The sequence below is a fragment of the Bos mutus genome, chromosome 1 (assembly GCF_027580195.1).
Source record: "Bos mutus isolate GX-2022 chromosome 1, NWIPB_WYAK_1.1, whole genome shotgun sequence".
NCBI classification, from domain to species: domain Eukaryota; kingdom Metazoa; phylum Chordata; class Mammalia; order Artiodactyla; family Bovidae; genus Bos; species Bos mutus.
Window position 1 is genome coordinate 80598607 of NC_091617.1, and position 27045 is coordinate 80625651.

A 27045-nucleotide genomic window follows, 5' to 3' on the forward strand; every position below is an offset into this window, starting at 1 on the left:
GAATGGTCAAAAAACAAAAACACAAAATAAAATTGCAGTATACTGAAAACAATGTGGTGTTTTTAAATTCTAGCGACTGTTGCTTGTTGAAAGGTTCAGAGCCTAACACATTTTTTAAGAAGCAGGAGGATTAGTATTGGAGAGGCGTTAAAAACTTCCAGCCTCAGACTGAGAGTTTTTCCTTGATATAAAATGAAATTTAGAAAATAAATGAAATGTGATGCATTGCTTTTATTGCTGTATTTGCTCACCTCCTGCAGACATGGAACTCTGTGTCTCGTATCCCACCTAAAAACTGCCAAGATGAAAGGACTAATCACTTGGGCATCAGACAGACCTGTGTTCATATTCCTGACTTCACCTTAGATTCCTCAACTGCAAAGTAGAAATCCCAGCTTCATTCATTAGAAGTCAGGTATTGCCTTTCTGGGCCTGGCTGGGCACCAGTGTGGGGCTCTTTTAGGCACTGGAGTGATATTGGTAAAGCACCTAACATCAGACTTGTCCCTGGAATGGGCACTGTTGTCCTTGGGACCCCTGTAAATTCAGACTCCTTCTTACAGTTCTTACAAAAGTACCAGTGAAATTTCTGTAATGGGTCCTATTGCATCACAGCTGAGTGACCTCAGGCAAGTTGCTTAAGTTCTCTTCTGGCTCACTGACCAGCGTCAGAATTAAATGAGATGACGTGTGTAAAATGCTTTGTGATGGTAAGGTCTGCACCAGTTTTGTCATTGGCAGTACGTTGGGTGGTGGGTTTTATTGACCTGCCTTCCTCACTTTGGGGCTCCCCTGGTGTCTCATATGGTAAAGAATCTGCCTGCAATGTGGGAGACCCGGGTTCTGTTCCTGGGTTGGAAAGATCCCCTGGAGGAGGAAATGGCCACCCACTCCAGTATTCTTGCCTGGAGAATCCCATGGACAGAAGAGTCTGGTGGGCTGCAGTCCGGGGTTGCAAAGAGTAAGACAAGATCTGAGCAACTAACACTTGCGCTTTCCCTGGGGGGCAGAGACCGTGATGGTGGGCTCCTGTCTACGTTCCCCTTTGCATTTGCAGCTTGTGCAAACCTGTCTGTGAAGGGAATGAAAAATGTGGAAAATGTCATTCCTGTTCATTCTCATTTCCTTCTCTCCTCTGCCTCCCAAGAGTGGAGTTTTTGGCTTTATAAACTAAGGAATCTCATTAGCACCTACTTCCCATCCAGAAAATACCAGCCTAGTAGGCTAGGCTGTCCCCATCGGTCAGGCCTGGGATGAAGATGTGTCTGCTTGTCCTCTGTTGACTCCAGGTGCCGCCAGGATTCCTGTGCCACCTCCTGCAGTGGCATTCTGCACCGTTTGCCCTTTAGCTGGTTAGCTCTCTGCCATTTCAGCTCCCTCTCCACCTCCTGTGATCCTGCTGATTCATAGTCTTTCCCTTAGAACTCTTGTTTGTTGTAGATGTTTTTACAAGTTCTTAGCCATGGGGTTCTTTTCTTCTAGCCTTTACAAACCATTTTTCTTGGCTCACAGATTAAAGTCTATCTATCTGTGTCACTGAGTGAAGATTTCTAAGACTTTTCTGAGTCCTTTTCTCACAGTACTCGCAACACAGAAATTCTTCCAAGTCTTTTTTTTTTTTTGCTTGGACAACTTAGTTCTTGTATACTTTTCTATGAGAATAAGAGGCATCTCTACTCTGCTGAGGAGGACTGTAGAAAGAGGCCATCAGTCTCCAGAGAAATGACATAACTTGCCACAGTAACATATCTAGGTGGTGGCCCCCACACTCAGCAATCCTAATGCCTAGTCTAACTTTCTGCCCATGACTGGGTCTCAAGCACCCAATAGACTGGGTCTCAAGCACCCAGGAATGAGCTCCCTCTGAGAGCCCCATGGCCATCAAAAGTGAAAGTTACTCAGTCATGTCTGACTCTTTGTGACGCCATGGACTGTACAGTCCATGGAATTCTCTAGGCCAGAATACTGAAGTGGGTAGCGTTTCCCTTCTCAGGGGATCTTCCCAACCCAGGGATCGAACCCAGGTCTCCTGCTCTACAGGCAGATTCTTGACCAGCTGAGCCACAAGGGATGGCCATCAAAGGGTTGCAAGAATCCTGGTCAGAGACAGAGCAGCCCTTTTGCATTCAGATGACGTGACCTGACCATAGTGAGTTGAAATGACAGGCCTGATTACACGGGCTTAAAGGGCAACCGTGCCTGCTGTCTATTCACTTGTGTATAATCATCCCTTGAAGAGAAAAGTGCTGGATAGTAGGATGAACACAGCACAGTGGGCAGAGTCTGACTGGCAGCAGAGATGTAAATGGCGGGTTGTGATAAATGCAGTGAAGAAGACACTAGCCCAGGGCCACAGGAGCACTAACCTCGCCCACTTGGGCAGCTGCCCCTCAGTTAAGGTGAAAGTTTGAGCCTAGCACCTAATGTTAACCAGACATGACTCAGAAATGAAGAATATCCCTTTGTCCCCATTCTGATGATCAGCCAACACAGATGGGGTTGGCTTCCCTGTGCGCCACCATGATCCTGAGTAAATACCCCCTCCTTAACCAGACCAAGGGAGCTTGAGCAGCCGAGGGTGATGTTCCCGCTGCACTGTTCCTCTCTACCACCACCCTCAAAAACAAAGTGGGAGGTAAGCCCCTGATAAGGATGGGTTGGTGACATGGGTATATGGTGGCCAACCCAGCAGGCCTGGCATTAAAACTAAGGCAGCCTACTCCCCAGAGAGCTGTGCTCTTTGCTATTAGAAGAGGCAGAGGAGAGGCCTCTGAGTTTTGTTTTCTGTTAAGTATAAGAGGACGATACGGAAGGAAAAGAGGGAGATTCTTACTCAGCATATTTGTAAGATTGCACTACAGACTAAGGCAACTCAGTTGTCAGTGTTTATTGGATAGATGTTGTAGAAAATATTAATAAAAGAAGTAAAAAAATATTGGGCAGAGGAATCATTAGAATAAGTAGTCTAACTGTGATGGAGACATTATTCATATGAATTTAAAAAATAGAAGCTCTAATGTGTTCACTTAAAAAATCAATTGTGGTATTTAATCATACCTTCCACTAACTAACCTAAAACACTCCTAATATATTTAATAGATCTGTTCGTTACACTCTCAAGAGGTATGGTAAATACCTGCTGGAAGCAGAAGAATATTATCATGGTGGTTGGCAAGATGCTTTTATTTTCAGCTAGAGGCACTTAATTTGTTGGTTAAGTGTATCTGGCAGCCCCATGTCAAAGGGAAGTGAGGAATTATCAATAGGCTGCTCTGGTGGTGGGCTGCACACAGCTAGAAGAAAGGATGGGATCATACTTGCACCCAAATTCTCAGGGCCACAGGGCTGTCTTCTCCAAGGAAGGGAGTCAGTTAGGAAGAAAATAGCTTCTGAAGAGAAAGTTAATGCTGATGGCTCTGTTTACATTATCTTCCAGCTTCTGGGTCGTGGCAAAAGGTTTATCCCCTTCATGGTCCCTGGAAGCATTCTCTGCTCCTCTCAGACCAAGAGTCCTTGTTGCCCTGCCCTTGTGCCCCTCATTCCCTTGATTTGAAAGGCCCTCCAGACCCCTCTGCGCTCTCCCTCCCCTTTGTCTCCTGCCTCTTAACTGCTCAGGATGCAGCTGAGGCAACACCTTCCCCGGGGCCCTGCCCGGTCCTCCTGTCTGTCCAGCCACTCGGCACGTCCAACAAGCCACAGGCATGTCTCTTAGCAGCAGTGTGCAGGGCATACTGACTATCCGCCCACCAGATGGTGAGTTCCTCATGGTGGGGAGGAGGCCTTTCACCTGTCTTTCTGGTGTCCAACACAGTAAATGCTCAGGGAGGGTCTGCTGAATAAATGAAGTTAATGAATTTAATCAAATCAGGAGTCCCCTGTCAGAATATCAGTGAAGAGCAGGGATGAATTCTATGGAGTTTCCAACAGTCAACTTCATTCATAATTAAAATGCAGAAAAAGACAGTATTTTTCACCTGTGAAAGGGCAGAAATAAAAAATGAGATAGCTGTGTTTTCATGTGTGAAGAAACAACGTTGCATTTGTGTGTAGACATTACAAATGAACAGCCCTCCACTTTCAGGAGCTTATCTTCGAAGATACATCACACTTGTATAAAATTAGATAGGTTATTCGCTACAACATTTTTGGTTTTTTGGAAAGAGCAAAAGGTTAGAAACATTTTGTGTCCATCAATAGGAGACCAGTTGAATAAATTATGATATAGTCTTAAAGTTCAGTGTTACACGGCTATCAAAAAGAACAGCTCCAAGTATGGATATGACACAATCTCCAAGTGAAAAAAACATATTCAGAGTACTAATAATTTGTTTCAGGGTAAAAAGAATACACCGTTGACCCTTGAACAACACAGATGTGAATTGCGTGGGTTCACTTCTGTGTGGATTTTTTTCAATAAGTATATTGGAAAATTTTTAGGAGATTTGGGACAATTTGAAAAAAGAAACCTCACAGATGAACTGTATATCCTAGAAATACAAAAAAGTTTAAGAAAAAGGTATGTCATGAATGCATAAAATATACATACACAAAATATGTGTTTATGTTATTAGTAAGGCTTCTGGTCAGCAGTAGGCTATAGAAGTTTGGTGGGAATAAAAAATTATAGGCAGATTTTCAGCTGCGTTAGAGTGGGTGGGGTGGTGTGGTAAGTGCTCTTAACTCCGCAGTGTTCAACGTTCTACTGTATACATATATGCTTTTGTATAGAATACTATGGAGTGATTTTTTAAAACTGTCAGAACTAGAGGCCTGAAGGATAAATTTTTCTACTATGTTTTTTCTGCTTTGGTACCTTTTGAACTGTGTCATACTTATTTCTAAAAACGTAGTTTGTTTTCAACTAGTTGAGTGATAGATATGTGTCCAGATTTGCTGAGGTCTACAGAATCACTATATAAAACTCACCAGGAAAAGCCTCATGTAATATAAACACTTTTCATCCTGACGTCTCACCATAGATCACCCCAACCTGTCCCCTTTGCCTTTGAAATCTGACTCACTTGTTGCCTAGACCATTGGAGTTGGAAAGAGCCTTGGACAATTATCTAGTGGTATTTTCTTTAAATCAAGCTAACACTGCTGCTTTTCCAATACATGTACCTTGTCTTAATTTTCTCTCACCTGCTGCTAAAGTGTGTTACTTTAAAAATATGAATATAGGCTTTCACAGCTGTCTAGATCAAAGCTGCGATAATGAGCAGAATATCAGTACGATACTAATTAACCAGAATCTGAATTATGAGCCAGAGCTCTGTTTCTGTGTAGTAGAAACATGAGCTTTGATCTGGTGGCTTATAACATCAGTGGAATTCCTTGGAGGCAATTATAGTCTCCTCATTCACAGACCTATATACATCTATAGGAAACGGACAAGCTCCTACTTAGCTGTGCCCTACACTCCATTCATTCCCTGGTAGCTCAGATGGTGAAGAATCATCTGCAATTCAGGACACCTGGGTTCAATCCCTGGGTCACGAGGATCCCCTGGAGAAGGAAAGAGCAACCCACTCCAGTATTGTTGCCTGGAGAATCCCACATACAGAGGAGCCTGGGGGGCTACATTTCTTGGGTCACAAAGAGTCAGACACGACTGAGCAACTAACACTTTCACACTCCATTCATAGTCAGTTCAGTCGCTCAGTAGTCTCCAACTTTTGCAGCCCCATAGACTGCAGCACGCCAGGCCTCCCTGTCCACCACCAACTCCTGGAGCTTGCTCAAACTCATGTCCATCGAGTCGGTGATGCCATCTGACCATCTCATCCCCTGTTGTCCTCTTCTCCTCCTGCCCCCAGTCCCTCCCAGCATCAGGGTCTTTTCCAAGGAGTCAGTTCTTCACATCAGGTGGCCAAAGTATTGGAGCTTCAGCTTCAGCATCAGTCCTTCCAATGAATATTCAGGACTGATTTCCTTTAGAATTGAATGGTTTGATCCCCTTTCAGTCCAAAGGACTCTCAAAGTCTTTTCCAACACCACAGTTCAAAAGCATCAGTTCTTCAGCACTCACCTTTCTTTATGATCCAACTGTCATATCCATATATGACTACTGGAAAAACCATAGCTTTGACTAGATGGACCTTTGTCAGAAAAGTAATGTGTCTGCTTCTTAATATGCTATTTAGGTTGGTCATAGCTTTTCTTCTAAGGAGCAAGCGTCTTTTAACTTCATGGCTGCAGTCACCATCTGCAATGATTTTGGAGCCCAAGAAAATAAAGTCTGTCACTGCTTCCATTGTTTCCCCATCTACTTGCCATGAAGTGATGGGACCAGATGCCATGATCTTAGTTTTCTGAATGTTGAGCCAGCTTTTCACTCTCCTCTTTCACTTTCATCAAGAGGCTCTTCAGTTCCTCTTCGCTTTCTGTCATAAGGGTGGTGTCATCTGCATATCTGAGGTTATTGATATTTATCCCAGCAATCTTGATTCCAGCTTGTGCTTCATCCATCCTGACATTTCACATGATGTTCAGTTCAGTCGCTCAGTCCTGTCCAACTCTTTGCGACCCCATGAATCGCAGCACGTCAAGCCTCCCTGTCCATCACCAACTCCCGGAGTTCACTGAGACTCACGTCCATCGAGTCAGTGATGCCATCCAGCCATCTCATCCTCTGTCGTCCCCTTCTCCTCCTGCCCCCAATCTTTCCTAGCATCAGGGTCTTTTCCAATGAGTCAACTCTTCACATGACGTGGCCAAAGTACTGGAGTTTCAGCTGTAGCATCATTCCTTCCAAAGAAATCCCAGGGCTGATCTCCTTCAGAACGGACTGATTGGATCTCCTTGCAGTCCAAGGGACTCTCAAGAGTCTTCTCCAACACCACAGTTCAAAAGCATCAATTCTTCGGCACTCAGCCTTCTTCACAGTCCAACTCTCACATCCATACATGACCACAGGAAAAACCATAGCCTTGACTAGACGAACCTTTGTTGGCAAAGTAATGTCTCTGCTTTTGAATATGCTATCTAGGTTGGTCATAACTTTACTTCCAAGGAGTAAGCGTCTTTTAATTTCATGGCTGCAGTCACCATCTGCAGTGATTTTGGAGCCCAGAAAGATAAAGTCTGACACTGTTTCCACTGTTTCCCCATCTATTTCCCATGAAGTGATGGGACCGGATGCCATGATCTTCATTTTCTGAATGTTGAGCTTTAAGCCAAATTTTTCACTCTCCACTTTCACTTTCATCAAGAGGCTATTTAGTTCCTCTTCACTTTCGGCCATAAGGGTGGTGTCATCTGCATATCTGAGGTTATTGATATTTCTCCCGGCAATCTTGATTCCAGCTTGTGTTTCTTCCAGTCCAGCGTTTCTCATGATGTACTCTGCATATAAGTTAAATAACCAGGGTGACAATACACAGCCTTGACGTACTCCTTTTCCTATTTGGAACCAGTCTGTTGTTCCATGTCCACTTCTAACTGTTGCTTCCTGACCTACATATAGGGTTCTCAAGAGGCAGGTCAGGTGGTCTGGTATTCCCATCTCTTGAAGAATTTTCCACAGTTTATTGTGATCCACACAGTCAAAGGCTTTGGCATAGTCAATAAAGCAGAAATAGATGTTTTTCTGGAACTCTCTTGCTTTTTCTGTGATCCAACAGATATTGGCAAATTCATAGTAAATTTTAGGAAATAACACTATACCTTCATAGTAAATTTCAGGAAATAACATTGTACCTTCAAAATCCAGACACCAGAGATTATACAAGAGTAATCCTGGTACTAGTGAAAATACAAACATAAGGCTTTCTACAATAAGGTAGAAAAGAGAAGAAACGGGATAAACTGTGGCTTGTAGGGGTGGGTTGTGATACAGGTAGAGTCACAGATCCACTTTTTTGGATTGTAAGCCATTCTGTTTATAAAATACTGTGGAGATTCAGCTAACTTATCTATTGGGTTGTTAAAAATTGTGATGCAAACAAAATGCAAGATTTATTGGGATGGTTTTTTTAAAATTCAGTGTCTGTTTGTAGCCCAAGGAGACACTTCTTTCTGCTCATTCCCTTCTCTTTGTGATAGTTTTGTTTTGCTGCCAAAATAAATGAATCTTGGGTTTGAAAAGAAGCTTGTCTACCTATAATCTTGTCCCACCTGCCTCCTGTCTGAGGCATTAACCAGAGAGGTTCAGTGACTGGCCCAGTATCTGTCCGTTAGCTTGCCAGGGCAGAGCCAGGATTCAAACCGTGGTCTTCTGTTGCCATCTCAGCACATCTCCATCTGCTGCTTGCAGTGTCAAAATAATGGTGGCCTTTGGTAGCAATGAAATATTTTACTAGAGCTGGGAGCAATTATTAGGTTAGACAACCCAGGGAATATATTTAAATTTATATTTTTTCTTTAATCATTGTTCTCCTCTAAGAAATCAAGGCCTCATGGGGATGTCCCTGGTGGTCCAGTGGTTAAGACTCTGAGTTTCCCACGCGGGGATGTAGAGGGTGCCAGTTTGATCCCTGGTTGGGAAACTAAGATCCCACATGCTGTATGGTGCAGCCAAAAAAAAAGAAATCAAGACCTCATGGACATTAGTAAATAAAATTGTTTGCATTTCCACCAGTATCTGTGCTTAACTATTACAAACTTTGTATTTCCCACCAAGGAACACAAGCACTCGTACTTCAGCACAATAAACAAGGTGCTTTTAAATGGAGAAGAATAATCCGTCGGTTTGCCAGTTGTATGTCTTAGCTTCCAAAATTTTCCTGAAATGGGACCTTTTGAGCCTGAATCCACAGGTGACATCACTTCAGAGTTCTCCTAGTTCAGTGCTGGCTCTCTGCGACGCCTTCTGATTGGTTATTTGGTTGTGACTCATCAGGTGAAGTCAGAGCCACTCACATTTCTCAGGAGAACCAGGCACTGGCTCTCCTGGGCACATCAGGACCCAAACTGGGGAAATGAATCTGAGGGTGCTGTGCTTCTGTCAACATCAGCCTAATGCCTTCACGTGTAGGGTGCAGCACAGTCTATGGAGCACTTTCTCATAATTCCCTGGGATTCAGTGAGGGACAGAGGGGCAGAGAGGGCAGGCGCTGATCACAGTCCTAAGAAGGCTGGGACTCCGTGAAGTTAGAGGGAGGGCACGGACTGAACTCTCTTCCCTCCTCACTCACGCTGTAGAAGACTGAGTTCCCAGCAAAGAAAGCAACAGGGTCGACATAGGGGGCAACTGTGCACTGCTTCCAGGGAAGGGAGAAGAGAGAGGAAAAGAAACTTGGAGCTGTGGGAGCAGGCCCTCCCAGGGTCACCTGCAGAGCCAGGCAGACTGTTCACTTTTATTCGTGTCTGGTGTTGACTGCTACAGGCGGTTTCCCATGGATGAGTCCTGCTGGGACCCACCCATAATGATGCTGGTTTGAGGAAGTGATGAAAAGTCTGGAACCAAGTGAGACAGATGCTGTGTTTACTATCTTTGTGAGACAGGGAACTCAGAAGAGAACGTGAATCAGCAGCTGGAAAGAATTCTCTGTTTAAGTGTCAGAGATGTTAGCCCTGTTGTGCACGTTCATTCATTCCTCAGATTTCCTGAGTGACTGCTGTGTCCTTGTCACCTGTCAGAGCTGTGGATCTGCAGGGGGTAGGGATAGGGTGTGCATAATTTGGGAAGGATACAGCTAAGGAATCTTGCATTTCTGTCAGCAACACTAGAAATTTTTCTCTAGGCAAAAGTCTGGTCTTTCAAAACTGGTTATAAATTTGTATATTTTTGCAGTTATCACCCTACTAGTTTGTCTTATTTCAGAATTGATGTTAAGAGATCTTAAGGTGAATCCTCATTAAGATAATGAATCCTTTTCAAAATAAGAGTAGTGTGATCACTGACCTAGAGCCAGACATCCTGGAATGTGAAGTCAAGTGGGCCTTAGAAAGCATCACTACGAACAAAGCTAGTGGAGGTGATGGAATTCCAGTTGAGCTATTTCAAATCCTGAAAGTAGATGCTGTGAAAGTGCTGCACTCAATATGCCAGCAAATTTGGAAAACTCAGCAGTGGCCACAGGACTGGAAAAGGTCAGTTTTTCATTCCAATCCCAAAGAAAGGCAATGCCAAAGACTGCTCAAACTACCGCACAACTGCACTCATCTCACATGCTAGTAAAATAATGCTCAAAATTCTCCAAGCCAGGCTTCAGCAATATGTGAACTGTGAACTTCCTGATGTTCAAGCTGGTTTGAGAAAAGGCAGAGGAACCAGAGATCAAGTTGCCAACATCCGCTGGATCATGGAAAAAGCAAGAGAGTTCCAGAAAAACATCTATTTCTGCTTTATTGACTATGCCAAAGCCTTTGACTGTGTGGATCACAATAAACTGTGGAAAATTCTTCAAGAGATGGGAATACCAGACCACCTGACCTGCCTCTTGAGAAATTTGCATGCAGGTCAGGAAGCAACAGTTAGAAGTGGACATGGAACAACAGACTGGTTCCAAATAGGAAAAGGAGTACGTCAAGGCTGTGTATTGTCACCCTGGTTATTTAACTTATATGCAGAGTACATCATGAGAAACGCTGGACTGGAAGAAACACAAGCTGGAATCAAGATTGCCGGGAGAAATATCAATAACCTCAGATATGCAGATGACACCACCCTTATGGCCGAAAGTGAAGAGGAACTAAATAGCTTCTTGATGAAAGTGAAAGTGGAGAGTGAAAAAGTTGGCTTAAAGCTCAACATTCAGAAAATGAAGATCGTGGCGTCTGGTCCCATCACTTCATGGGAAATAGATGGGGGAACAGTGGAAACAGTGTCAGACTTTATTTTTTGGGCTCCAAAATCACTGCAGATGGTGACTGAAGCCATGAAATTAAAAGACGCTTACTCCTTGGAAGTAAAGTTATGACCAACCTAGATAGCATATTCAAAAGCAGAGACATTACTTTGCCAACAAAGGTTCGTCTAGTCAAGGCTATGGTTTTTCCTGTGGTCATGTATGGATGTGAGAGTTGGACTGTGAAGAAGGCTGAGTGCCGAAGAATTGATGCTTTTGAACTGTGGTGTTGGAGAAGACTCTTGAGAGTCCCTTGGACTGCAAGGAGATCCAACCAGTCCGTTCTGAAGGAGATCAGCCCTGGGATTTCTTTGGAAGGAATGATGCTACAGCTGAAACTCCAGTACTTTGGCCACGTCATACGAAGAGTTGACTCATTGGAAAAGACTCTGATGCTGGGAGGGATTGAGGGAAGGAGGAGAAGGGGATGACAGAGGATGAGATGGCTGGATGGCATCACTGACTCGATGGACGTGAGTCTGGGTGAACTCCAGGAGTTGGTGATGGACAGGGAGGCCTGGTGTGCTGCGATTCATGGAGTCACAAAGAGTCGGACAGGACTGAGCGACTGAACTGAACTGAATTTATATGCTATCTTTCCCAGTTCATTCATCTGTTTTTAAAGTTAGCTGTTTGACAATAAAATAAAAATGAATTTTAAAAGGAGAATTCTCTTGCAGTCCAGTAGTTAGGACCCTGTGCTTTCACTGCTGAGGGCCCAAGTTCAATCCCTGGTCTAGGAGCTACGATTCCATAAGCTGCTTGGCATGACCTAAAAAAAAAATAAAAGAAAGTTGGCTGTTAAAGTTCTTTTAAAAGTTTCACTATATTAAATCATGTAATACTAGCTCTAAGAGCTAATGATTTTCCTTTTTATATCAGCACTTTATGAGATATTGAAGACCTTCACAGATTTGTTATTCTTTGTATGCTATGAACTGATTTTATTTTTTTGTTAGTGTTGTGTGAGAAGTTTTTTCTGACTCCTCCCAATTTTGAGACAGAACTTTCCCTCTGATCTTATTTTCTCCGGAGCTCCCCTTTGAGAAGGGGAAGAAATCTCAAGGATTAGGTACTAAGGGGCCGTGCTGGCTGAGAAGGAAAGGCACCCGTTTGTGGCAGCGCCTGTGTCCCACTGCCGTTCTGCACAGAAACTCCTGCCTCAGCTTTAACTTCCCCACGCGCTTAGAAACAAGGATCGTGTGATGCTCTTTACTAGCCGCAAGTACTGTATAAGGATACTGTGCAGAAACAGGCGTTAAAGGACATTGGGTTCATGTCTAGCTAAAACCCAAGAATATGATGAGGAAAAGGCAGGAATGGCCTTTTTCCTTGAGGATTTAATTGGATCAAGGGACCAATTAGACATGGTAAACTACATGTTTTATTGAAATTAATTAGAGAGTTCTAGGGTAGGAGGTCAGTGTTGTCTTTGTTTGGTCCCTAGAATATAAGCGGAATAAGGGCATTTTTGTTTTTTTCCCCACTGTACCCCAGAACCTAAAACAAGTGTTTGGCTATAGTAATAGATGCTTAGTGAACATCTGTTAAATGAATATGAAACAGTTTTTTATTTAATCTTAGAAATCATCCTATTCCCCCAAGTCAGATAAAATGTCCAGTATTTAACTTCCAGTCAGAACATGTGGGTATGGTGGTATGGATTGCTCGTGGTACCTAACCCTCAGCATGGGTGGCATGTTCCTTTTGTGTGAGATGGTGGATGCTATTGATGTACACGGTGTGGAGAAGCTCCTTCACAAGGGAGGACCCTTCCCTCCTTTCTCTGCTTACTTGGGATTTAGAGCTATATTAGAGATTCACTGAATTTTTCTTAGTCATCCTGAGCATAATGAATAAGATCAAAGTCTATTATAACTGCTGTGAGTAGTTCCTTCTTTTCAGAAGTAAAATGACTGTTGGTTTATCACTCATTCCCAGGCATTGAGGACTCACAGCTTCTGGCTTGAGTTTTTTTTAGTTGTGAAACTGTCTCATCAGTGTGTCAAGGCACGCCATTGTGCTTGTCTTCAGGGAAGAGACACCACCTCCATATGAGTCACTCTAGTCCAATCACAGGAAGGGTTTGCAGTGGCCACTGTGCCGGGAACAACCTTCCCTGGTGTTTTCCCGTCAACAGCCTGTTGCCCTGGGCTGATAAGCATAGACTAGAGTGAGAGAAAATTGACTTGGTTGAAGACCAGTCAGTGTCTCCATGAATCACATGTTGTTCTTCTAGTTGGAACACAGACTATGGGGTGGAGAGGGCCAGGAAAAAGAAGCCAGCTGTCAGCAACACACGCTCCTGGTGAATTCACTGATGCTGAGTACCTGCTCTGTTCCAGGAAATGGACACAGGAAAAAAGATGCAGGTAAAGGAAGGAAGAGGACAGATTTGAGTGCTGTTTGGAGAACTCAGGAAATCAATTGACAGTGAATTGAAGAGATGCTGAAAGGATGGCACAGGTGTTGGTGATGAGGCATGTGGCTCCCTTTGCCTTTATAAAGATGGTTTTGTATTTACCCTGCGCCACACAAGGATAACATTTATACATGCAGATTGTAATTTGTCTTGCATCAGGTGTGTATATATATATATATATATTAACCTGGGCTCTAAATATGATGTGTAAGTATTTGGTTTTACCCAGTTATTCTTAATTACAGATAATAAATTGAGGGCCTTATAAGGGTAACTAATCACTTCATTAGAAATACAGCTTGGTTTTGTTAACTGGAATATTCATCACAGCACAGTTCTTTCACTTCTTGCATGAAAAGCTATAAGCTGGCTTTGAGATCTTTCACTCAGTCTTACCCCTCAAGATCTCATCTTCCTGAATCCAGATTCATGTTTATACTTGGTCACATGTGAAGAATGTCCTTTACTTCTGAGATTCCATTCAGCAATCCATATTTCAGGGAGGGTTCTCAAACTCTTATCTGTGAGGTTCGGCACAGCACTGACTGGGGCCGGTGATAATGAGCAGAGGCCTACTAGGCTTGCAGGTGTGCACAGCTCCCAGTCCTGCACCAGGAGAGCTATCAACCAGGGGTCAGCTGATCCTGTGAAGGAGTCCATAGTTAATACTTTTAGTGCCCTCTCTAGGGGGCATTTATATTCAGCAGATTCTTCTGAGAAGCAAAGCTGCTGTTGCTGCTGTTTAGTCAATTGCTAAGTCATGTCCTACTCTTTGGGACCCCATAGACTGTAGCCTTCCAGGCTCAAGAAGCAAAGAATGAGCCACTATATTGAAGTTTGAGGTGGACAGTGAGAGGGAGAACCTAGAAATCTGTTCCTAAGACTCATTTTCCCAGGATTTGCTTGAGTTGGCACATCTTGTCCAAGATTTGTTGAACTGAAATATATACGTGAAATGTAAGTTTTGTTATTGGTGGTTTAACAATACCAGAGTGACATTTTAAGAACAAAGACTTAAACTTATAGACCATAGTCAAAAATATTGCTCCCCAGCTGTGAGACTGAGCAAGGGATTCCTCAGTACCTCAGTTTACTTATCTGAAAATGAGGATACCAATCTGTACTTCACAGGGGAGTGGTGAGGCTTAAATGCAATGCTCAGCACCCATGGCTCAAGCAGTAAAGAATCTGCCTGCAATGCAGGAGACACAGGAGACATGGGTCTCATCCCTGGGTCAGGAAGATCCACTGGAGGAAGGCATGGCAACCTACTCCAGTATTCTTCCTGGGAAAATTCCATGGACAGAGGAGCCTGGTGGACGATGATCCATGGGGACACAACCGAATCGACTGAGCACACGCGCACACACACACACACGGCATAAGTAGTGGTGGTTTAAGGGAAAGCTTCTGCTAAAAACAGTGATGAACATGTTGGGTATATCTCTGAAACATTAATAAACTCATCAAATAATATAATTTGGAGAATGGGCAAATGTTCCATGAAGCCCATGGAGAAATTCTGGTAAAGCTAGAGCTAAAATTGTTTCTCTGTATCGTCACAAAATGAGTTAATGAGGTGGTTTGGTAGGTGGGAAAGGTGGTATTATCTGTAGGGAATTGTACACAAACTTTGATAAAACTGGTCACAGTTTTTCTATGTCAAGTTTTTTGGTTTGCGGTTTTTGTTTTTGTTTGCTTGCTTGCTTTTGCTTTAATTTACTAAAGATGTCTTTGATAAAGAAAAATAAGTATTTTCTCTGAATAAGTAAGATTTTTGGTCTTCCTTCAGTTCAAATATTTCTATTTACCACTACCTCAGTAAAAGAAGCCCCCTTTACAAAAACTGAATATGAATCAAAAAAGAGATTTTAGATATTGACTTCCTTTTTAAAGAACTAAAATAGTGAGCCTCTGAGGAATGTGATTATCTTCTTCACCAGAACAGTATATGGCGGTTTCAGTCACAGTCAAGCATACTGATTCCTTTTAACAGAAGATGATTTTGATCTTCCTGAAAGGTTTGTAGAACCCTGCTGGTGGAGTGAAACTCAGTGGTCATTTAATGCAGGTGGTACTGGTTGTACCTGACCCACTAGGGGGACTCCTTCACTCCTTGCCCAGGAGTAGCAGCCTGACATGTCTTCTCACCAACATATCATCATCTAATCATTGCACTGACTCTTTTCTTTTCTCCTTCTACCTCTTTCAAGAACAATGAAGAATCCTTGATGTTTTTCTCAATGGGGAAGTCTAGAATTGTGTTGGCAACCTCTTGAAAAGTCAAGGCCTCTTTGGGAGGTAAATGAATAAGTTACAAGGTCTCAAACTATTGCTAATCATAGTCCCTGATTTCTTTTCTGTGTCCTTCAAGTAGTGGACTTTCAGGAGGTCCTTTCTGTGAATTCTCATGAAGCATGAGTGTATTTGGGCCACTTGGGGGTTTATGGTTTTGTGGACATAAGTTTATAGACCAAGGGAATTTACTGGTTTGTAACTGCAGTTCTGGCTCAAAACCCTTTGCAACAGAGCACCACAAAAATACCTGACTTAATCCTTTTATGATTTGGCCCATAATACTGCTAATATTCACAGGGACTTTATTCTGATCACGTTTTTTTCTCCGTAACAAAAAAAACCCCAAAGCCTTTTTCACTTTTTAACAGTTTTTATTTTGAAAGCCTTTGGTTTTCTAATAACTTATGTTTATTTTAAGATTCCATAGAGACAGAGGCAATTGTTCTTAATAATTTAGTAACAAAGTGACTTTAACAGTTCTACTGACTTTTTAAAATCTTGCCCTGTGCCCTGTGTGTGTGTGTGTGTTTGGGGTGGGGGTTACTTTAAAAGACAGCTGAGTGCTGTGTAGGAGATTGGACATGGCTATCACCGGTGATTCATTTGCTTCCCTGATTCATTCCTAGCCTAGGTCCTAGTTCAAGTTAGCACAGGATGTCCCTTGTACAAAATGTCCAGAGGTTTTAAGGAGAACTTTCAGAACTAATGAGGAATGGGAAGGAGATAAAGTGCCTCAAACACTAATGAGGGCAGGGGATGCCGAGGAATCTGACAGAGCACTAGAGAAGGAGGCGTGGCCGAGAGCGCTGGTGGTTTCAGTCTTGGCGCCGCCGCTGTCCTTGGAGTCGGTTAGCACACCTGCCTCTAGATAATGCACATTCCATGGTGCTTTGGATTCCTTCCAAGATGAGGACCATGTGTCATCTGATGGAGCTCAAAATTGCTAGGAAACAGATGGGACCTCGTTGGGTAGTATCTGTCATTGAACCCCCTAAGCACTCTTATAGGATCCTTTTTGCTTCCTCTGTTGCTTCTCTTGCCTACAGTTTTCCCGAGATCTTCTGATCCTTAGCTCACCTAATTTTCAAATGGAATCTGAGATCCTGTGAGGTGAGTTTCCACAATATATGTTAACTTTCTTCTCTACTGTGGCCCCTCCGCATGGTTAAGGCATGCGCTAGAGTTCCCAGTGTGGTTGATCAGACTTGTGGTTAATTTACCAACTAAAAACTACAGCATTATCCACTTCACATGCAAGCAGGCGTTACACACACACACAGAGGTTTGGGGTGGTTCTTCAAAATCACAGAGACACCTTGACAATTAAATATGATTTTACTTCTCCAGCTGATTGCCCAGCTATTTTAAGCAATAGATTTTACCATACAAAATAATTCCTGACAGGTCCTTGAAATTTGTAATAATGGACATCTCGTTTTATCTCAGATTCACTCAGAGCTTTCTATTTCCTCTAGGCATCTACAGCACAAAGATAATAACATATTCATAAAAAGTATCCTGCTTCACTTATATGTTGAAGAGCCTTAGAGCTGCATTTAAGTTTCTTTGTTTAGTTAAGATTTGATTGTCTGCTTGTGTTTTTACTGTTGTCACCAATCACCTAGAATATAGAATCCATCAAAGTGGACAGTTCCCTGGCCAAACAGGAGCGTTGTAGGGCGATATTATTCTTTTCCTGGATGTTGTAGAGGCTGAGCTTCTTGCCTGAGTAGAGAAGAAAAAATAGAAGCACGTAAGACACTTGACTTACTTGAATATAAAAGTGGGAAATGCTGAGTTCCTGAATCCTAAAGCCTTGGGGAAAGAGCCTGTTTGTCTGTATTGATGGTTTACCTGCAGGTCTTATTCTGCTTTCAGTTAAAATTTTTAAAAAATCAAACTCATGTTCCTTACCGCCTTTGTTTACTCTTGTTTTTAAGGAAGACTGGGCGTGTTGAAGACTCAGACCTGGCACACATATAAACTACAGGTGTGACAAATTATTTTGGGTGGAAGGGTAAGAGCCCAAAGTTAGAGCATTTCCTGGGGCAAGAGATTTTAAAGATAAGGAGATGGAGAACAGGGCAGGAACAGGGTCATGAATGGGAATTTGGACATGGTGACAGTCGTTCAAAGAAGACAGAAGCAACCAGTCCTGTTTCTGTTTCAGAAAGTCACTGGTGGCCGAATGTGGGGTGGACGGGAGAGGAGAGAAACATGAGATGGCCAGCAGGCAGCTAGTAGCTGGCTGTAAGTGTTCTGGGGGGTGGCGAGGATGAGAAGATATGTCAATTATGTATATGTAGAGAAGCTTGATTTATAGTATAATGGAACTATGATACTATTCCTTTTTTGAAAAAAGGATTAAAAAACTTTGTTCTTCAATCACTTTCCTAAGTTATTGTATAAATTTGGCTTGTTTGCGAGCAGGGCACGTTTTTATGGATTTCAAGGGAGAAAGATCCACGTATGTTGTTCAAGATGGAGCCAAATGCTGGGTTTCTTCTCTAAAGAGGGGAATGAGGTCTTCCCTCTCCTCTTTACTCCCTGACAATGAAGGACAGAACCTGTGGGGCTGGAAGGCCCACAGCATCGTAAGTAGACTACAACCAGCAACAGCAGTGCTTTCACAGTCCCCGGAGCTCCCTGTCCTCCTCCTCTGCTGTGTGCTTGGCCCCTGGCTGGACAGGAGACCAGTAAACAAGAAGCCTGTCCTTGAGGAAATCTCCAGTCCAGAGAGGGGACAGTGCCAGCAGATAAGTAATTACAGCATAGAGGGAACTGTTATAGAAACTTAAAAGTGCATGGAAACCACTCTTTTCTGGAGGTGCCCTGGAATTGTCTGCAGATGTGAGCTGGGTTTTGAAGGGCACACAGAAATCCCTCCCAAGGGAAAAGGAGTAGGGCATTCCGGGTACCCTGACGAGATGACCAGTGTCTAGATGATGCCATGGGAGTTAGCGGATCCCAAAGATCCTGGTCACTCCTGATCTGGAAACAGTCTCTCAGGGTGTTTTCCCAGGTGACCTGACTGAGCTCCAGGTGAGCAGGTTCTACTACAGTGAGCTCCATTTCCCCTTATCAATTCTCAGTTCCTCTTCTTTCCATCCTGGTCTAAGGTTAGAGATGAGACGCACTAACTTTTTAGAGATGCTTTCTCCCAGAACCCTGCTTAATGAACATTCCACTTACTCAGCTGATTGCCTGATGTGCAGTCCTGACGTGACATATTATGAAGTGTCATTATTTTAGACCCATTCAGTTAGGATTTGGGATCATCTGGACTGGGTGGAATTTGATTATTTATACACTGTGAACAAAGGAGTTTGCCAGATAAATTAATCCTCTGTTAAATAAGATTCCAAGAAGGATGCCTAATGTAATCATGTAGAAAGTAAGGTGTTTGGGTTTTCTTTATTTTTTAATCAGATTCCAGGATACTTTAAAAAAATGAATCTTGTCAATTCATGAAAGCAGCCCTAGTAGGAGTTTTAATTGTTAATTTTTTAAACCAATAAGACACGAACGTATTCTCATTTTTACAAAAAGTGAACAAACCAGAACTAAAAAAGTACATGTCTCATTTTGCCAACTAAATGTTTGTAGCTACCTTTTTCTTTACATACACACATCTAATGACATGTAGTTTTGTTTTGCACTCTTGTAAAATAGGATCAGCCTAATCTGTAACTAGCTCTCATCTTACAGTATTCTAAGATGAGTGTCCTATGACCACAAACATATGTCTACTTCATTCTTTTGGACAGCTGTATAATGTTCCATATTATAGCTGTACTACGATTTACTTATTTATCTCCCTAATGGTGGATATTCAGATGATTTTCATTCTTTGTCAGAACAAAGCATTAGTATCTGTCTTTATTCAAATCTTTGTGTCTGTGCACAAGTTTCTTCCAATAGGATTTCTGTTGAATTCTTGGTTAGTAGTTGGAGTCAATGTTTATTTATACTTGGAGATAACAAAAGTATTTTTCTTAGAAATACTCAATTTTTCCTGCAAATTATGCTGCCTTTTCTATAAATAGTTAGGCTTGTGACATCCTTTGTGGAGCATTCCATGGAGCCACTGTATGGGATGGTGTCAGCAATTTTATTATAAACTCTTGCCAAAGGCAGTGTCAGAAATGAGCCTTCATAACACAGAAGTAGAAATTAGTTCTTGATTCTTTTTTCTCCTTCCTATCCTGACACAAGATTATAGAGATTCTACAGAGTGGCTTATATAGTATAGTCATTTAAGCAGCTCTGGTAAAGCATGAATGCATTCTTATTTTTAAAAAATAAGATGGAATTAGGATATGGGATCTGGAAGAGAGGGATGGCCCTCCCTTAATTTAATAAAAACAATCTGAGAAAACAGGAGCCCCTCAGATCTTTTATTGTTTGTTTCTTATTTCCTCTGCCTATGTACTTCTCTCTCTCCTTTTTCTCTCTGCGTGAATTGTAACATTGCTTTCTGTGGCTGTTGCCCAGATTAAAGCGGTGGAGAAATTTATGACTTCATAGAGCAACTATTTGGTACCTCTGATACAAAGGAGAGGAAAAGTAACGGGGGCATGCTTTGGCTGCCGCATCTCCACTCTTGCAGCCCCCGAAGGGGATTTTTATGGGATCTCAATGCCAAATCCTTCCAGTGAAATGACCTCGCCAATATTGAAATGTGATTTGTGTTTTCCTTCCAAGATCTAACGTGTAGTTCAAAGATAGAAAAATTCTTATCTTCTTGTTTCTTTTCTTTTTTCTATCTAATTTTAAAGCTTAGGTAAAAACAAGAAATGATCTAAATCAGAGTTATTAGACCAGTAAGATGTCTTGGAAAAAGAGAAAGATCTTCTGAATAAAAAGGCAGGAGAAGGATTTCCCTGGTGGTCCAGTGTTTCCAGTGCAGGGGGTGTGGGTTCAAACTCTAGTCAGAGAACTAAGATCCCACATGCATCAAGGCCTAAAAAAAAAAGGCAGAAGGTCCAATAGGGTTGGGCTAGGTGGCGCTAGTGGTAAAGAACCCACCTGCCAATACAGGAGACATAAGAGATGAGGGTTTGATCCCTGGGTTGGGAAGATCCCTTGGAGGAGGGCATGGCAACCCACTCCACTCTTCTTGCCTGGAGAATCCCACGGACAGAGGAGCCTGGCAGGCTACAGTCCATAGGGTCGCAAAGAGTCAGACATGACTAAAGCAACTTATCACACACACGAGTGCACTTTGGTGGATCCAACTTGTGTAAAATAGAATGAGCATGCTCTCTCTTGCCAGTGTATCAATAGAAAGATATTACTGTTGGGTGAAAAAAAAAACCAAGATGCAGTGAGTGTGTAGAATATGCAAATATTTCTCCAAGAAAAGGGGAAAACAGGAATGTATATTTGGATTTACTAGTATTTGCATAAGGAAACTGAAGGTTACACAAGCAATGAGTAAGACTGTTCGTGGAATGCCTCTTTAAAGTGTCCTAATTTTTGAATTAGGACTGTATTACCTACTCAGAAATAAAAAATAATTTTTTAAAAGGAAATTCTGAGGTGTTAGCAAAGATCTTGTTTGAACCCACTGTATATGTGACTTTACTTCTCATAGGTACCTTTTAGGGTAGGGTCAGTTGCAGGACCATGTATTTTGAGGAGAAAGGGAATAATCTGTAATTATAACACATATGGCAATTTAAATTCTACCTATTTTGATAGGAAATTGAAATGGTAGATTTGCATCTAAACTATTTCTTTAGCTTGTTCAGACTTCTTAGGTTTGTTCTTAATTTTTTTCTTCAAAGTAATTGAAAACTTTAAAACAAGATGCTCTTTTTTGTTTTTTAATTTTTAATGAACTATAGCTGATTTACAATATTACATTAGTTTCAGGTGTACAGCATAGTGATTCAGTTTTTTTGCGTGTGAGTTTTTTTTCAGATTATTTTCCATTGTAGCTTATTACAAGATGTCAGGTATGATTCCCTATGCTATACAGTAGAACATTATATAATGATAAAGGGACTAAAACAAGAGGATATCATACTTATTAACATACATGCACCCAATATAGGATCACCTAAATATATAAAGCAAATACTAACAAACATAAAGGGCAAAATTGATGATTAGCTTAAAACAAGATGTTCTTGATTCACAATCAAAACCCCTTGCTGAGGCCTTGGTTAACACATGAGAAAGTGTGGTATTAAGCCTGTTTGTTGTGTCTTTGCTTTTATTTTCTACAGGAGCAGGAAAATTCAGATTCGAAACATCCCTCCTCACCTGCAGTGGGAGGTAGGCCAATGTCATTTCTGTATTTATTATCTTCCTGCTCTCTGTCTTCACTTGCTGATGGAGTAACAGGGCATTTTGTCCCTTTGTTATAGTTCCCTTTCACATTTAGGAATTAGAGGTCCTCAGACTTCACCTTCTTCAGCACCCTAATGGGAATGATCTGCCCTGAGTTTGGGGTCAGAGTCGTCCCTTTTGTTGTGCTGGATATACACTTTGATCCCTTATGTTCTGTCTTCTCGGGAACCAAGCACCAGCAGACAAACTAAACAAAATAAATGCCTTGCTTGTGGTTTTTATTCCATGATTTTAGAAAAGATTTTTACCTTTCTAAATTATGATGTGGGAGGAAATAAAATAAATTGAAAATCAATAAGAATCTAAGGTTCTCTGTTAGTTTGGGCAAGTGTTTTGTTTATTTTGAATTAATTGTTGTGAATAACAGTTAAGACATATTTTCAGAGTTGTAAAACTTCTTACAAGATTGTTACACTGAAATAAGATAGAATATGAGGAGTAGCCTTACTGCCTCAAAGGCACACTGCCCCATGTTCCCCAACTCAAATGGAATCAAAATAGACTTAAAGGAAATAGAATGTTTTGGCTAACATTTTTGTTACTTTAAGGGGAAAAAAAACACTTTTTATTGTGGAAAACTTTGAGCATATACATATCTCATTGCTTCATAAAATAAGGAGATCCCTAAAGGAAATCTGATGGAAGAATGGTTAAATCTTTCAGAAAGGAGAAGTGCTTTTTGTACATTAGTCTGCTTCTCATTTCAAAAGCAAATGGGCTCCAACCATCATGAACATGATTGTTAACAATTACTAAGAACACTGCTGTGCTTCCTCAGTGAACAGACTACTCAGGAGCCAATAAGCAAATGAAAGCTCTGTGTATCTATTCATTTCTAGCTGTTTTTATGAAGACCTGACATTCTGACAGTGAAGCTTCTTTTTCAGGTGTTGGATGGACTTTTGGCTCAGTGTGGGACAGTGGAGAACGTGGAGCAAGGTAATAAGTGCTGAAATTAGCCTGTTGAATTTTGAGAGGAATATTGCCTGTTACTTCTGAAGGTTGGGTCAAATCCAAGGACAAATAACAAGTTTAAATTCCATTGAAGCAAGCTTCCTAGAGTATATGTTTGTATATCTGCATGTATGTAAGAAATGTCTGTATCTGTCTATCCATATCTATTTTTTCAAAGAATGGTTTTCAGACTATTTTTCTTATACTCTGTAATGTACTCAAGCACTGGACAAATTGCTGTCAGGATGGGGGAAGCTTAATTCATTTGGAAGTAACTGTATTTATACTGTGACAACTTTCCTCTTCCTGATTAAGAACAACATATCCCTGATGTCTTGGACTGTTTCTCAAGGTGTAGGACTTCTACACCATTATCACCTGGAGCACTTGGGAAAATGCAGTTTCCTGGGGCTCACCATAGACAGATTTACAAAGTAGAACTCTCTGGGGGAAGAAGTCATGAAACTGTATTTTAAACAGTCACTTCCAAGTGATTTTTCTGTGTACTCATTTGAGAGCCTCTGTCTTGGGAACAGTGTTGTAAATCCCCAGAAAATGTATATTCTTTTTCCTGCCACTTTATTTTTACCTTCTAAAACATTTACCTTTACAGACTGTGAAGTCACACATAACTTAGTATTCACTTAGGAAAAAATCACAGAAAATGCATTTTCTCATATGCAGTCTATCTGCTAGTATAGTTAATATAATAGTTTTTAAAGCAGTAACTATTCAGATGCTCTATACTCCATGAATATTAAAAATATTATTATTCAGTTTCATGCTGCTGACTGCCCATCCCCAAGTTGGGAGGTAGGCCCACCAAGGTAAAGGGAAAGAGCCTGGAAAGAAGACATGATTTATAAGGATTCTGTTTTCTCAGTTCTTGTTATTTCCCTCAAATGCAAGACATTTTAGTAAGAATTGGCTGTTGTAGGCAAGATGACTTTCCAGACATGAACCTGTACAAGTTACTGGCTAAGACCATGTTATAAACTCAGGACAGTGCCATGCAAGGAAGCAATACTCCAGGCCCCTGGGGCAGTCCACAGCTCCAGGAGCACCTGTGCCCTTGAAAGCACCCAGTTTCTAGCTGCCTCATGACTGTAGGGTATAAGTGTTGGGCTGTTGTTTTGTTCTGTTTCATAGGTAATTCCTGATTCAGCAGGAAAGCATTCTGCAGGAGAATTTTAAGAATCTTTATAGAGTGTTCATGTCCAATGAAATAAAGTATTTGAATGGAGTTAGTTCAGTTCCTCCTAGAATCACAGGTCTGATTTCCTGAAGACAGATGTCTTTGAAGAACAAAGAATATAAATAAGAATGAATCTGAGACTTTTAGTGGGTAGCTTTATTCAGGAGGTTCAAACCCAGGCCCTTCTTCTTTTTTGGGTCTACAGCCTCATCTGTTGGACTCCAAAGTGTAACTATGAGACCTAGTAGCATTCAGGGTATCAGCACTGAGAGAGGGTGGTTGTGGGTGCACATGCCCTATTTTGCACTGAGAGGTGCAGTCCTGTGAGGACCTCTGTGTTAGAGAGCAACACGAACACTCCGAGGCTGAGGCCAGGACTGGCTTCAGTGTTGGTGGCCTGTATGTCTCAATGGCAGTTCCTTCCTGAGGAGTATGCACCCCTCCCCATAAGGGCCACAGCTGCTTTGAAGTTATTGGATAACAGTGACCATTAACGTTTCTGGAAATCGTATGGAAATTATTAGAAAAATCCATGACCCCACAGATTTGAATATTTTCAGGGAAGTGGGGAGGGTAAATATAGAATTCCTGAAGCTCTAACATGGGTGCAAAATTAAAAATCCTTGCACTAGAGGCTTTTATTATTACTTTGGAAAGCAGCTCTAGTGTGGTTTTCTTGAATTATGCTCTGCTTAATGCCGTTACTTCCAAGTCTCCTAATAGCTTAAATGTTTTAATGGAGAAGATTTTGAGTTAGTCATGTCTGTTGGTTTTGGGGAAACCAATATACTTTTGGTCTAAGTTTACTGACTTGGATGGAGAAAGTTTTGTCCTGTCTTTTGAATTCATTTTTAACACCTGACTTTGGAAGAAGATGTATCAATTATTAATCAAGATAAGCCAACTCACAACAGTGATACCTTGTTAGCCACTCTTAGAGTTTATATGTTCTCCTCTTTGGCCAAGTGGGTTGGAATTGCCAGTTTTCTTGATTCATTGTACACTGTTACTAGATTTAACTCACACAGCCGAATTCAGTCAAAGCGGAACAAATGTTGTAATAGTTCAACCTTATCCATAAACAAACAATTAAAATTAAAATGCTTTCTTATTATTTTATATATATATATATATATATCCAATTATCCAAAAATTATAGCAGATAAAACTGATAGTGGTACAGTAAATTAATGCAAACTTCTTGGAGAGTAATTTGAAAACAATCATTAAAAAGCGTTATGTTCTTTTGACCCGATTATTTTTCTTCTAAATGACACTAAAAATAATTCAGAAGAACACAAATCAAGTGGCATTTGCAACAGTAGTGATTTTTTATCAACAGTCTTCAGGGTAGCAAATACTGAGAACAACCATTTGTCAACAATTAAGGAATGGTTAGGCAAAAATCATGGCCCATTTGCTTGCTGCAATTTTATGTAGACATTAAAAATGAAAAATCCAAAGACACTGTGCATATACATATACACATGCAGAAGTGTTGATAAAATATGGAAAATACTGCTTTGAATTATATATACAATTGACTACAAATATGTATATACAACTGATTGTAAATTACTGTGAGTGCACATGAATAAAGATAGAATTCAAATAACTCTTAAGTTTGAACAATGAGATTTTTGTGCATTTTTCTCTAAGTCTATTTACATTGAGCCAGAGGGCTACAACTTTTTTTTTTTTCTGTGACAATGTAGTTTTTGCTTCTTTCCTAGTCAACACAGACACAGAAACTGCCGTTGTCAACGTCACATATGCAACAAGAGAAGAAGCTAAAACGTAAGTGGATTTAGCTTATTTCCCTTTAAATCTGGGCTGGGGAATGCTGAGGGAGCTTGTCTTTGGATTCCATTGAATCCTGTGTTTATAAACCTTTTCTGAAAAGATGCAGATCGTTAACGCATCAGTAGTAGTAGTGTAGTCGCTGAGCCACGTCCAACTCCATGCGACCCCATGGGCTGTAGCCCGCTAGGCTCCTCTGTCCATGGGATTCTCCAGGCAAGGATACTGGAGTGGATTGCCATTCCCTTCTCCAGGGGATCTTCCCGACACAGGGATTGAACCCAGGTCTCTCACATTGCAGGTGGATTCTTTACCATCTGAGCCACCAGGGAATGCAGATCTTTGACACATCCATACAGCCCCAGGGAATTTATACCAGGGTATCTGTTTGTTGACTGTACAGAGATTTTTTATCTTGAAAAATGTTGAGCCTTGGCATCAAAACCAAGGTGGGAGCTGTATCTTGAAACAGTCAGGAGTAGAGGACGCCATGTCTCTGACACTGTGTCCCCTAGAGTCTGCTTTGACAACTGGAAGCCACTTTCACCTGGAGCTTTCTCCATGCACCATGAGGAAGAAACCCAAGCCTGTTTCTGTCCACACTCATTGGATGAATGCTGAAACTTCCTTTTCCCTCTATGAATATTAGAAGGGGGGAGGGGTTCACCTCTGTGACATCAGCCCAAGGGAGCACTGTTATCTTGGAGTGGTTCATCAAAGAGTGCCTGGCTCCGGCTCTTCTTCCTGTTCACATTCACCTCCTGACCCCACTCATGGCGACATTGCTTCAGTGATGGTTAATTGTGAGCTTGGCTATTAACACACATGGGATTGACTATTTTAAAAACAACAACAAAAACAAGTTCCTTTTTGTAGAAGGCCCATGAAGTGCCTGTCAGGTCATCATAACTAGAATTATGGTCACACGTGGTCATGCTTTATGGAGGTGGCATAATATTCATATTGGTTATACATCCCAGAATTAGTGTTTTTTTCCAGGGTTTCCACATCCATGAATACGTATTTAACCCGTTCTCATACCACTGGTTTTCAAAATGTTAATTTTGCATTGAAAAAGGCAACAGTCATTTGCTGTTGACTTTTTAAACATTTTTAAATTTTATTTTATATATTCTTTTGGCTGTGCTAGGTCTTCATTGCTGCACAATTTTTTCCCTCTAGTTGTGGCAGGTGGGGGCTGCTCTGTAGTTGTGGTGTGCCAGCTTCTT

General features: G+C 41.5%; 1 protein-coding gene across 6 annotated transcripts in view; it reads left to right on the forward strand.

Annotated features, from left to right (window-relative positions):
• The window catches only part of IGF2BP2 (insulin like growth factor 2 mRNA binding protein 2), a 172591-nt gene that overhangs the window by 108624 nt on the left and 36922 nt on the right, over nt 1-27045 (forward strand). For 3 of the 6 annotated variants that reach the window (XM_070372070.1, XM_070372077.1, XM_070372099.1), the window contains exons 3-5: nt 21744-21792; nt 22755-22806; nt 25750-25813. In XM_070372070.1, the coding sequence (XP_070228171.1) occupies nt 21744-21792; nt 22755-22806; nt 25750-25813 (165 nt within the window). Of the gene's footprint in view, nt 1-15425; nt 15514-16556; nt 16621-17450; nt 17501-17940; nt 18105-21743; nt 21793-22754; nt 22807-25749; nt 25814-27045 lie in introns of all 6 variants that reach the window. The other 3 variants (XM_070372081.1, XM_070372095.1, XM_070372089.1) reach the window with 3 other exon arrangements.